Consider the following 14752-nt stretch of genomic DNA (forward strand, 5'->3'; position numbering starts at 1 on the left):
CTTTTTGTTCATTACAACTTTTTCGTTAAATCCAATGGTTTCAGAGTTATTTGCAAGAAACTGTCCGAAAACAAGCACTTTTTCAGTAAAAAATCAACATTTTCGATGACGAATTACTCGGAAAATATTGGATTATCCAAAAAACTTTATATAACATTTGTTACTTAAAATTGACTCCTCTATCGATTCCTGTGGTTATTTTGGGCGTAAAAATTTCCACCCCCAAGAAGGGGTGGGAACCACCCCCAGGGCAAAAGCACACTTCGGCACTATATAAGTTTTGTTCCTTGAGGCATTCCCCACATTCAGTCAAAATTTCACATCAATCGGTTCAGTTATAAATAATTTGGAGGTAAAAACCCTGAGTAACTGGACTACTAGGACGCTTCATTAAAAATATTTGTGAATCGCCCTGTATTACCAGTATTTTTCGTATTTTTATGTATTTCTTTTAGCTATTAAGTACTACAATTTTAATTATTATTCAAAAATGTGATAAACATAATAGTTTCCTCAAATCACTCTATCACTTTATTTTACTGGAAATAATAACGTCATTCTTATATCAGTTTTAAGTTATCGACAAACTTCGTCTTTTTAAAATACATGTGAAGTTGATAAGAAATAATTTGTAAATAACGTTTTTTTTAAGGGCTTTTTATAACATTGTATTAGAAATATCTCAGTTGCTATCCGTAAAACAAGATACTATTTGGTGGAAAGTTTTACAGGATTTTTCAAACTTGATAATTTTATAGTTCTAGAATGAAAAAAAAATATATTGTAAAAGAATATCGTACTATTGTGGTTTTTCAAATTAGTCGTATTTTCTATATAAATTGTAGTCAACAGTCCTTTTTAATATACAGGGTGTCCGCAAATTTCATCGTTTGGCTGCATATTCACGACGATAAATAAATATGATAATATACGAAAAAAAGTTAAATAAAAAATTTTTGGTTTTTTAGTTACAGGCCTTCAAAGATGTCAAAATTCGTCGGTAAAAAATAATTTTTGAAATAAATTATTATCTTCTGCGAAGCCATTCACCAACTAGCGGCAATAGGATCTAAGTTCTTGAGCAGGAGTTAAATGAAATGGCCGAAAAAGTTGCTGTTTTAAAGTTTTGTGAACATTAGTTTTACATACATTTAATTGTCTTAATACAATTTCTTTAATCGAAACGAACGTAGAATGGTGAGGTGATCTTTCACTGTACAATAGTGCAGCAGCTCGACAGTTTATCCTGCACCCTCCTAATACTAAATGCATGTCGGCAAGCTCATTGAATGAATATTCCAAATAACTAGCAAAATCAATTCATATTAAAATAAAACTAGAATAACAATACGCTGTCACTTATGTTAAAGCAAATGACAATAATGACATTACCTGATAGCCACAGCAATTAACATTTTGGTTTCATCGCCTACTGAACTCAAAGTTTTAAATCCGCAAACCAAAACATACAGACCTCGAAATAATTAATGCCATTTTTCTCAAGAATGGTTTTCTGTAGGCGATTTTCTCATGAGACATTATTTTTTTCAATGAAATGGCCTTTTCAATGTTGCTGCCCTTTTAAAAAAAAATACGTCTTATATATAAGCTTTGACGGCTAAAAGGGGAGGTAACAAAGGAGAAAATTACCACCCAGCATATCGATTTGTCTAATGCTGTAAAAAATAAGACGCCATAATAGTCCAAATAAATGTGCCAAATTTTAACGCCGTCGGTAAAAGGGTTGTCGTTGTCGGTGAAATTTGCGGACACCCTGTATTGTTTCCATATAATGTGCTGTTTTCAAATTTCCGAATTTACCGAAAATTTTCTTTTTGGCGCCATTTTTCCAAAATAATTACTTTTCCTCAACAAAACATCGAAAATACAGCAACACAATTTAAAATAGTCTTAAAATTCTTTTAAAATTTTCCAGCTAACACCTTTTCTTGTTACTTAATTGTTGAACCAATAAGCCCTACTTACCTCTTACCAAACAGTTGGAATGACTCGGAAAAAGGCTCAACTGACCGTAGGTCAACACGGCATCGTTAAAAAATATTGCTGCGCAATAATTTACAAGTAATTTCCCAAAAACGTTTCGGGTTTCATGGAGAATCGCATACACCAAAATTGTCAAAACTAGAAATATACACGAGAGAATTTTCGCCCATACAGTATACTCAAATTTCTTGGCAGCAGGCTCCTCTGGGAAACACATAAAAAATAGGTATCCATCAAAGGTCGGTGTACGGGTATGCTCTATACAGTAGGAGTTCATGTCGCTGACATTGAAAGGAATAAAAGATTTAGTCTTCTTTTGCCAAAATGTCAATATTCCCTTGTCGTCTAGATGAAAAGTGTACTGTCCTTCCCTCATTATGAATATTGAAGGGCATATTCGGTTTGATATGACGGCGAAGGGCTCTGGAATACATTATCAGATAAGAAAATTATATACATCAGGGTTACAACTTTTTAATTGTAAAATAAATAATACAGGTGTTAAATGAGCAAAAACTGTAACTTTTGAAATAAGAAAGATACCTGTATAGGGTAATTAAAAAATTGTTTCTATTCATCAAAACAAGTATAGTTTTACCTACTGAATAGCAAATCTTATTGAACTTATAGGTTAAAGATTAATAACTGTTATGCAAATAACGGCGCTAAGGCATAACATACTATACATATATGTAGATGTAATTCATTACATATTCATTCATTGAATGGGCACTTAAACAAAAACAGAATACCACATTAAATGTTCTCATTATCTCCTACTAAATTCTTAGTCATACCAGAAGTAATAACACGAAAATTGAAGGAACATTCCAGACGTAAAAATATTCTAAATAGGTCCATACAGGGTGTGCGGAAGCAAATGGGCCATACCTCAACGGTAGCTTGCTTGAGTAAAAATAATCCGACTCTGTGCTGTTTTGATTTCTTAAACAATTACCGCTCTTAAAAACAACTTTTAAGATATCTATCCAAAGTCACTTTTTAAGATATTCCAATTAAATTTAATTTTGAAGAGTTTCTTAAACAAAGAAGTCGCTAAGGACGCCTTCACCAGAGTTGAAATATTTTTTTCTAGGTATAGATTTTTGAGAAGAGACAGAAGTTTTTTGAAACGCAAATTTATTTATTTAAAAAATGTTATTTATTTCTTCCTCACTTGTGTCATATCCCTAAAATATACCGGTCTAGAAAAAAATTATTTCAAATTTTTTACTGCAGTCAACGGTTGCAGACAAATTTTATCAAAAGAAATAAATAGATAATTCTCAATAATAGCTTAGCAACGTCAAATTATTATTTATTAAGACACCGTATTTCCTAAGAAATAATATGTATAATTGGGAAATAAAGATATAAAAAAATTAATAGTGTCAGAAATAAAATTAGGGCTAAATCTGTACAAGGAAACGGAAGTAATAACAAATAAACATAAATAATTGAAAATGTATAAATTAAACATATATGTGAACATTAAATAATATTCAAATTAATCAAAAAGAGAACAGAAGTCTTAGAAGGTCAAATTCATCATCGGCCAAAGTATTATCTTTCTCTCTCTATCACTCGTCTATACTGTCGCCGCAAGCGTGCTTTTTCCTGTGATATATGTTCTAAGGTTAAACTTAACATTCAATGTTTTCCGATATTCTTTAAATTCATGCTCTTGTTACAGTATTAAACTATGTTTATANTCGTATTTTTATGTATTTCTTTTAGCTATTAAGTACTACAATTTTAATTATTATTCAAAAATATGATAAACATATAGTTTCCTCAAATCACTATATAAACTTTATTACACTGGAAATAATAACGTCATTCTTAAGTTATCGACAAACTTCGTCTTTTTAAAATACATGTGAAGTTGATAAGAAATAATTTGTAAATAACGTTTTTTTTAAGGGCTTTTTATAACATTGTATTAGAAATATCTCAGTTGCTATCCGTAAAACAAGATACTATTTGGTGGAAAGTTTTACAGGATTTTTCAAACTTGATAATTTTATAGATCTAGAATGAAAAAATATATATTGTAAAAGAATATCGTACTATTGTGTTTTTTCAAATTAGTCGTATTTTCTATATAAATTGTAGTCAACAGTCCTTTTTAATATACAGGGTGTTCGCAAATTTCATCGTTTGGCTGTAAATTCACGACCATAAATAACTATGATAATATACGAAAAAAGTTAAATAAAAAATTTTTGGTTTTTTAGTTACAGGCCTTCAAAGATGTCAAAATTCGTCGGTAAAAAATAATTTTTGAAGTAAATTATTATTTTCTGCGAAGCCATTTACCAACTAGCGGCAATAGGATCTAAGTTCTTGAGCAGGAGTTAAATGAAATGGCCGAAGAAGTTACTGTTTTAAAGTTTTGTGAACATTAGTTTTACATACATTTAATTGTCTTAATACAATTTTTTTAATCGAAACGAACGTAGAATGGTGAGGTGATTCGGGAATCTTTCACTGTACAATAGTGCAGCAGCTCGACAGTTTATTCTGCACCCTCCAATACTAAATGCATGTCGGCAAGCTCATTGAATGAATATTCTAAATAACTTGCAAAATCAATTAATATTAAAATAATACTAGAATAACAATACGCTGTCACTTATGTTAGAGCAAATGACAATAATGACATTACCTGATAGCCACAGCAATTAACATTTTGGTTACTGAACTCAAAGTTTTAAATCCGCAAACCAAAACATACAGATCTCGAAATAATTAATGCCATTTTTCTCAAGAATAGTTTTCTGTAGGCGATTTTCTCATGAGACATTATTTTTTTTTAATGAAACGGCCTTTTCAATGTTGCTGCCCTTTTAAAAAAAAATACGACTTATATATAAGCTTTGACGGCTAAAAGAGGAGGTAACAAAGGAGAAAATTACCACCCAGTATATCGATTTGTCTAAAGCTGTAAGAAATAATACGCCATAATAGTCCAAATAAATGTGCCAAATTTTAACGCCGTCGGTAAAAGGGTTGTCGTTATCGGTGAAATCTGCGGACACCCTGTATTGTTTAAATATACTGTGCTGTTTTCAAATTTCCGAATTTACCGAAAATTTTCTTTTTGGCGCCATTTTTCCAAAATAATTACTTTTCCTCAACAAAACATCGAAAATACAGCAACACAATTTAAAATAGTCTTAAAATTCTTTTAAAATTTTCCAGCTAACACCTTTTCTTGTTACTTAATTGTTGAACCAATAAGCCCTACTTACCTCTTACCAAACAGTTGGAATGACTCGGAAAAAGGCTCAACTGACCGTAGGTCAACACGGCATCGTTAAAAAATATTGCTGCGCAATAATTTACAAGTAATTTCCCAAAAACGTTTCGGGTTTCATGGAGAATCGCATACACCAAAATTGTCAAAACTAGAAATATACACGAGAGAATTTTCGCCCATACAGTATACTCAAATTTCTTGGCAGCAGGCTCCTCTGGGAAACACATAAAAAATAGGTATCCATCAAAGGTCGGTGTACGGGTATGCTCTATACAGTAGGAGTTCATGTCGCTGACATTGAAAGGAATAAAAGATTTAGTCTTCTTTTGCCAAAATGTCAATATTCCCTTGTCGTCTAGATGAAAAGTGTACTGTCCTTCCCTCATTATGAATATTGAAGGGCATATTCGGTTTGATATGACGGCGAAGGGCTCTGGAATACATTATCAGATAAGAAAATTATATACATCAGGGTTACAACTTTTTAATTGTAAAATAAATAATACAGGTGTTAAATGAGCAAAAACTGTAACTTTTGAAATAAGAAAGATACCTGTATAGGGTAATTAAAAAATTGTTTCTATTCATCAAAACAAGTATAGTTTTACCTACTGAATAGCAAATCTTATTGAACTTATAGGTTAAAGATTAATAACTGTTATGCAAATAACGGCGCTAAGGCATAACATACTATACATATATGTAGATGTAATTCATTACATATTCATTCATTGAATGGGCACTTAAACAAAAACAGAATACCACATTAAATGTTCTCATTATCTCCTACTAAATTCTTAGTCATACCAGAAGTAATAACACGAAAATTGAAGGAACATTCCAGACGTAAAAATATTCTAAATAGGTCCATACAGGGTGTGCGGAAGCAAATGGGCCATACCTCAACGGTAGCTTGCTTGAGAAAAAATAATCCGACTTTGTACTGTTTTGATTTCTTAAACAATTACCGCTCTTAAAAACAACTTTTAAGATATCTATCCAAAGTCACTTTTTAAGATATTCCAATTAAATTTAATTTTGAAGAGTTTCTTAAACATGAAGTCGCTAAGAACGCCTTCACCAGAGTTGAAATATTTTTTTCTTGGTATAGATTTTTGAGAAGAGACAGAAGACGCAAATTTATTTATTTAAAAAATGTTATTTATTTCTTCCTCACTTGTTTCATATCCCTAAAATATACCGGTCTAGAAAAAAATTATTTCAAATTTTTTACTGCAGTCAACGTTTGCAGACAATTTTTTTCAAAAGAAATAAATAGATAATTCTCAATAATAGCTTAGGGACGTTAAATTATTATTTATTAAGACACCGTATTTCCTAAGAAATAATATGTATAATTGGGAAATAAAGATATAAAAAAATTAATAGTGTCAGAAATAAAATTAGGGCTAAATCTGTACAAGGAAACGGAAGTAATAACAAATAAACATAAATAATTGAAAATGTATAAATTAAACATATATGTGAACATTAAATAATATTCAAATTAATCAAAAAGAGAACAGAAGTCTTAGAAGGTCAAATTCATCATCGGCCAAAGTATTATCTTTCTCTCTCTATCACTCGTCTATACTGTCGCCGCAAGCGTGCTTTTTCCTGTGATATATGTTCTAAGGTTAAACTTAACATTCCGTTATTCTTTAAATTCATGCTCTTGTTACAGTATTAAACTATGTTTATATACTCTTTTACATTTTTTGTCATTATTTTATATTAGCCTTGTTAATATTTATCTTTGTGTTGTGTATGCACTATTTTTAATAATTTATTTATTTTGGAAAACTTTTATTATGTTATAAAATATAAAGAAAATATAATTACTACTGTGCAATTTTAATAAATTGTTTGTTCCAGTAAGATACTAGAAGTGCTGAAATCTTCTTGGAGTATCCACAGTAACAAAGTCCAAGCAGTTTTTAATTTGCTGAAACAAACTGAAACATTAAAAAAATCATAGATACAAATAGAAAAACTAGCATTTCGAACTCGTGATGATTTTTTCTCTTTTGATCTTTTCTTTTGTTCTTAAAGATACTCATCTCCAAATCAATATTTCTATAAATCCTTTTTGCTTAGTTTAACTGAGGAAGCTCTCGTAAAATGTGCGCACTATCTCTGAAAACACCCTGTATATTTTTTTAAAGTGGACTTCATGATAATACTGATACGTCATAATGATAGTTTTATTAACTGTTTAAACAAGCAGGTCTTATTCAAATTGTGAATGTATTCCATTTAGATCAAATTTAGCTATACTCGCACTTACATATTCCCTTGTGCAAACAACAAAAAATCCTTCCCAATACGCCTACGTAATGAAATGGAAATTAATACAATTTTACGCAGTATGCTTTGTCATATTCATAAATGGTAAACATGAATTTATATTCCAGTTAAAACACCCTGTTGTGCTGAAAGGGGAAAAAATTCGAAGGTGCAGCAAAAATATATGTCCATATACAAGGTCGGAAAGTCCCCATGGTTCATCGGCCGTTACGTGAGAGCGATAAAGAAAGTCATAGAAATCCGTGCGATAGAGAAAGATGGCTATAATGAAAACGTCTAATAGTCACCGCCTATTTCGCCTTTCCACAAATAAGATCCACTTCTTATTTGTGGAAGGGATTTTCCGTCCCTGTATATTTGTACATGGTGTCCCACTAAGGTCGGCGAGGTACGATATTGGAGAAAGTATGTGCCCTAGAGCTTCTGGAATTTTTTTTTTACAGAAGAGGTGGTGGAAGCCAGAAAAATGCATTTTTTTTAATTGGCTTTAAATTCAGTGACGTCAAAAGCATACATACTTACAGGTTAACATTCGTGAAAGGCCTTTTCTTTACTTTGACCTTAAAATGATCTTGATGTGGTAGGTACATATACAGGGTGTCCCGTAAAGTATGTTACAAACTTTGGGTGGTGATAGTACATAAAAAAATATGACTAAAAACTCTAATAAACATAACCTCTTAAACGCACCATTTTGAAGTTACAGACCTTCAAAGGTGCAACTATAAAAGTAGTTTTTATGACGTAACTCTTTGTTGGAAAAAGAAAACTTAATGAAATTTTCAGGGGCTAATCAGCTTTAGGAAATCAATAAATAATGCGGATATGAATAAAATCGAGAAAGCAGAAGGGTGTTTTTTTATCACCCTGTATCCTATTTTTTGCCAAAAAAAATTTTTCTGCAAAGATACAGCAAATATCATAAGATTTTTAGAAAGACCATTGAATTTAGAAATTTTTTTGTCTCTTGCATTTTTTATGTAAAATGATTAGTTTTCTAATAAATTTACAAAATGCAAAGGGAGTTTACTCACCGCTAGGTGTTAAATTTGACNAATGCAAGAGACAAAAAAATTTCTAAATTCAATGGTCTTTCTAAAAATCTGATATTTGCTGTATATTTGCAGAAAAACTTTTTTTGGCCAAAAATAGGATACAGGGTGATAAAAAAACACCCTTCCGCTTTCTCAATTTTATTAATATCCACATTATTTATTGGCTTCCTAAAGCTGACTAGTCCCTGAAAATTTCATTATGTTTTCTTTTTCCAACAAAGAGTTACGTCACAAAAACTACTTTTGTAGTTGCACCTTTTAAGGCCTATAACTTCAAAACGGTGCGTTTAAGAGGTTATGTTTATTAGAGTTTTTAGTCATATTTTTTTATGTACTATCACCACCCAAAGTTTGTAACATACTTTACGGGACACCCTGTATATAGAATATTGGAACACCTTATAACTGATAAAGGCATTAACAGTATTGGTCGACGATACCAGATGGCAATTGTTTCTTAATATTATACAAATTAATATTAAGTTTGATATTTGTTACACTTTTTAAAAATTTATTCTAGTGTAAAATTGTTTTAATAAAAACGTCTTTAATTTGAATAACAGGGATAACGATTACTATGGAAAAAAATATAAGATATTCTGAGAGAATCGCTAACTTTTACAATACCTCGTATAAAAGCATGTCAATTTCTGAAGTATGTGCATAGTATGCCATTTTGAAGCTGCTGTCAATACAAATAAATAAAGAATGGCGTCTGTTGGATAATTTCGTAATACACCTTTCAACTTCTCAATCTTTGGATGTTCCGCTTCGACTGAACAATAGCATATAATATCAATAACTACTACATTCCATCATGCTTTATAAGAACCATCTCACGTCCTAAATTAAAATTTAAATTTATTTTGTTAAAAAAATAGAGCTAACCTGTATGAATGTTTATTGAATAGATTCTTAAGTAAGTAATACAATATTCAAGACCCGTTTCAGAGCAGTACACTGATAAAAATTGTAGAAATTTACATAGCCTTTTTACATATTCGTAATAGTTTTTATACAAAAAATGTAAATGAATTGAACATACATGATATATTGTGTAAACACGTTTCAGTGTATATTTTCTGTTTGCGATGTATTCTTCTTCTTCATACGTTGTATTTTAACATTTTTAAATGTATTAGGTATTCCTAATTTATTATGTCTTTTAAATAATCTTCATCTTTGATGTAAATATGCAAATAAAAGTGTGAATTTACATCTGATTTGGCTCAATCAATGAGAGTAATCATGTGATCATCCGGTATGGTGTTAGCCCGCGAGTGTATAGAACTGTGCTAATTGTTCAGTAGGCATGTTTAAATTCATTTGTAGCGTATTACTACAGCACAGTGTTTTAACCTCAATATAATGTTATAAATAAATATTAAAGTAACATATACATATAGTATATATTTATTTAAAGTTGATGAGTATGAAGAACATCATCAATGATAACCATTCTGAACTTTCCCTAACCTTTATACACAAACACATGTTACTTATTATTTTAGTTACACTATATTTTGTTTTTTGTTTAATGTTCTCAAGATGTGGCCACTACTGTCGAAATGGTTCAAATATTCCACCCCAAAAAACACCTACATGAAGAATGTTTTTCCTTTATACTTAATTATTTTAAATTAGAAGTGAATTTTATGGAAGAATATGTAGGTATTTCTTTTGTCTCAGATAAATACATATTGTTTATTTAATTAGTCCTCATAATTAAAGAGATGTAAGAATAATTATACTGTTTTCGAGGGTAGTATGTGACAGCTTATTTTTAAATTTAAACATTGAAGGATACAGATGTCACTAAAAAAAAGGTGTATAAAATTAAATATGTACTTTGTCTTTTAAATAAGTAGAGAGGTTACCAAGTATTTCTTTGTACTATTATGTTAAGAAAGCTGTAAATATTACAGAATAATAATGTCTAGATTTTTTTTTCTTAAGAATACTATGTAGTTTTCCTATTTCTTAGTAAAAGTACACCTTAGGTTGTGAAATTACATATATCGATAATGTAAATTTACATTTTGGGGAATTACACAAAAAATGTAAAATTACATGTTCAATATAACTTTACTTGATGATGTAATTTTACATTAGGTACTCAAAATAACCAATAACCTATAGTGTGTAAATTTACATAAAACTTTTATTAGTGTAACATTATCTTAATATAAACAAGATTTTAAAAGTACCTACTTCAATATGTCATTTATATCATCAGACAGGTACGAATATAAATGCTTCTGGAATATGTAAATATTGTCGTCAATTCGTTTTTAACATGCAACAAGGGATTTAAAAGATTATTCATTGATATATTCTCTTAGGTATCAAAAGCGTAAAAATATTTAGGTCAGTGTTTCCCCAAATGTTATTTTGTCCTAAAATTACGCTTGACGTTGGAAACACCGCATTAAATTCAAAATAAATAAGAGCTGTGATAACTAACGTGGCGCTGAAAGAGTTTTAATCACAAAAGATCGAGTGGTAAAAACAGCAAAATGTAAAACTCGTGGGTCTTTGACATTATTAACATATTTCCTTATGTATTTTAAATAAATTTATGTTATGATTGCAATCGTAGTGACGCCTATTTTCTTCAAAAGAAATTTATACGCAAAAATGTGGCTTTATATCCAATATATCATACACAAGTAATCGTGAGCAATAAAAAAAAGAATGATTTCGATTTTGATTTAATTGCTTTTAACATATCACCACTTCACTTGCTTTTAAGATCATGAGTGAATACTGATTTATTCCTACTTTTATGTAAACAGACAGCTTTAACTCTACATTTCTAATTTTTCACATTACGTTGCTGTTGAAGATTTTTATAAATACATGTATGTATATCTTCTAAAGCTGTTTATTTACTGAGCGGTTGTCTTGTTAACATACGCCAGAGGTGCATGGTTCTTACTGCATTAATTTATATCCGCTAATCGTATCAATACCTATGTTTAAAATTAAGTTACACCCACCAGTACAATTTCCAATCCCAAAACTTGTAGAAAAGCCTACGTCCTCAAAGATTCATAAAATATTTATATACGAAAAATTTGGGAATGTTCGTGTTTTGTGTATCGTTTACGCGTATATGGAAATTTGAAATGCATATTTAAATTTGTTAAATAAACTTAATAATCTTTTTAACCGACAAAGAAAAGAAACATTTTACAGAATTGAATTGTACCTATTTTTAATTTAAAACATAATTAGTTCATCTGTAATTTAAAAGAAAACAATTCTATGTGATTTTCATACACTTTGTTTGGTTTGTTTTTCAAAAATTCTGTCATAACACCAGGTGTCTCGTAAAAATGTCGCAATTTTTTTTATTAATACAATTATATGTACAGGTATAACAGTCGTTATACAAATTAATTCCAAAAACATAACAGCTCACATACCAATAATAATTATGACTTAAAAACCTTTAAAATTTTGCATACAATTTTTTTATGTACTTCCATATTGTATCCGTAAATTTTTTGGAAAAATTAAATTAGGTGTCATATAATGCTAGGTTGAGGAAAGAAGCTTATATCATATTAAAAAAATATATACTGTTCCAGATAAAAAAGTGACAATCGCTATAATTAAGAAGCCGCTTTCAATAAACGTCGATTTTTTAAATTTATTGTTAGCGGCCAGGCCCAGACCACACACCCGGGATAAAGCACTTAAGAAGATAGTTTTTTTACTACTGTATTCCTACAATGTATATATTTCTAAAAATAAGTAAACATACCTTCAGCTTTGTCTACATTCAGAAAAGTAGACAAATTTAATCCATGCGTGTAAGTATCAAAACACTGGGATCGGTTTATGAAACTTTGACCATCAGGGCAGCATTTTTTAATACATCTGATATTTTCGCAAACTTCTAAATCCTTCTTGCATTGTCTGTAAACAAATGACCCTTTTTCGTTCCTGTCGAAACAATAGGATTCTGGAGAAGCAGAATGTTTTAAGTCATGGTACTTTTGGGTTATATCAGTCAACTCTTGGTCTACTATAACTTTACAACCGGGCAATCCAATTTTGACGAAAGGCCCTTCCATGAAATTGAAGTCAGCTTCTGACTCTTCACAAGAATGTAAAACAGAATTGTAAGTGTAATTTAAAGGGCAACATTTGGAAAAAATATTTTCGTTCATAGGCCCCTTCTCCACAACTTTTCCACCGGTAACCTTGAAGGTAGAAAAATCCGTTTTGGTATCCACACATTCACCATCAAAACTGTCTTTTAGATAATCGGTTTCATTTGTTAAAACGTACATTCGTCTTAATTTATCTTCTACACAGGTATGAGAAGAGTTTCTTTCAACCAAGTGCTCTTCGATTTTGCAACATTTCGAATAATAACAACTTCCGTGAGAAACCACCATTATCAACAAGGCTATCGCAAATAAATACATGTTTTCAGTTATTACAGAGTTAATAACATAATTAATGATACTATTCAGAGATCGCTGTTTGCACCGCAGGGTTTTGTTGTTGGTTTGATACACGCGGCGATCGGGGCATGACTAAATAATGTTCAGATTGGCGATGCCGTCCGTAGGAAGTATAGTAGTAGGGGTAGGTTTTCGGAATAATTATTTTAAAGGTATTTAAATGTATTCGGTATAAACTGACTTCTCGTCTGCGGGTCTACGCGAAGAGAACGATAACAGCATGGACTTCATGAATCGGTAATAATTGGTTATTTAAATCACTGTGTTCCACTTTTAGTGGCACCATCTTCGTAATTTAGAAAGCAAAGACAAATTTTCAAAAATGTTTTTTATCATGGAATCCCAGTAAGACCTTTCCTACTACGAGTAATATTTGCTTCTGATCTAATTCTATGACCTGAATTCAAATTACATATTTTATAACAAATTAAATTATTAAATTATATTATTAGGCACACTTGCCTAGTAGGCACTTAGTTTATTTCTATAGATGATTTAATGTTTGTAAGAGTAAATCGAATTAATCATCTTAGTTGGACAAAAAAAAGATTATGCCAGTTGGTGATATTCAATATTTTAAACACAATGCACAACAACCAAATAATGCGTAAAGAAAAAGAAATGCTACATAAAATAACAACCACTATTTTTGCGTTAATATTATTGTATACAGGGTGTTTGGTAAGTCGATGCATTCCTTGCAGGAGGTTATAGTACAAGTAATTTGTGATATTTCCTTAACGTACAATATATCGAAAACGCTTAGTCTCCGATCTATAGGGTGTTAAAGTTTTAATTAAAAAAATGCAAATTTATAAATATTGCGGAAACCGCTCAGAATATTTTAATGAAATTTTACAAGCTTTGACAATTAACAACAATACATGTTTTACAACAAAAATATTGTTTTTAGTTTCACCAGTGGCGAGCGCACAGGCACGTCGTTGGATATTTTTAATGAAAAAAATAATACACCACCGATTTTTCTTAAATTCCTTGTTCAATTTGGAAGAAAAGTGGCTTATTGATTGTTTTTCTTATGACGCATCGTTTTCGAGTAAAAAAAATAAAATCGATTTATTGCATGGCGTAATTCGGTTTCAATAATTTGAAAAATAGCAGAAATTATGCACTTAAGGGGGGCGTTTTTATGCGCAATTTTCAATGAATTTTTTGTCCAATTGTTTAAAAAATCTAAGCAAGTTAGAAACGATATCTCTTCACTGTACTACTCATACAAGTGTTCTTCAGGGTGTGAGATAACTGACAACACATTTTAAGTAAGAAAAAAAAAACATATTTTTTTATCTTACGTTTCCTGAACTTTACACGACTGTTGAACATACAGATAAAAGCGTACGGTATTATAAACATACCCACACCCAGCAGAATGCTTTTAGGATACTATTTATACATGAATTAATAAGAATTATTGAGTAGTTTTATAAATCAATTGGACAAAACAGGAAAGGTACGTGTTCTGATATTTTATATTATCCGTCATCTTTTCATGCCGAGCAATTGAAGAAATCCTTCGTATTTCAACATTTCTATAGTTTGGATACTATCGAAAAGAGGGCGATAGTCACAGTTGTCGTTCTAAGGTATTTTTTGCCGAACCAGAGCCGGACTAACTTCGATATGTT

General features: G+C 30.5%; 1 protein-coding gene across 1 annotated transcript in view; it reads right to left on the reverse strand.

Moving 5' to 3' along the window:
- LOC108917626 (G-protein coupled receptor Mth2-like) overlaps window positions 1–13162 on the reverse strand; it is a 22727-nt gene extending 9565 nt beyond the window's left edge. The window contains exons 1-2 of the mRNA XM_018724336.1: window positions 12398–13162; window positions 5259–5699 (exon numbers count right to left, since the gene is read on the reverse strand). Of these exons, the coding sequence (XP_018579852.1) occupies window positions 5259–5699; window positions 12398–13067 (1111 nt within the window). The 5' untranslated portion in view covers window positions 13068–13162. The remainder of the gene's footprint in view (window positions 1–5258; window positions 5700–12397) is intronic.
- Window positions 13163–14752: the final 1590 nt, after the last annotated feature.

This window comes from Anoplophora glabripennis, unplaced genomic scaffold (assembly GCF_000390285.2).
Source record: "Anoplophora glabripennis isolate ALB-LARVAE unplaced genomic scaffold, Agla_2.0 scaffold71, whole genome shotgun sequence".
NCBI classification, from domain to species: Eukaryota; Metazoa; Arthropoda; class Insecta; order Coleoptera; family Cerambycidae; genus Anoplophora; species Anoplophora glabripennis.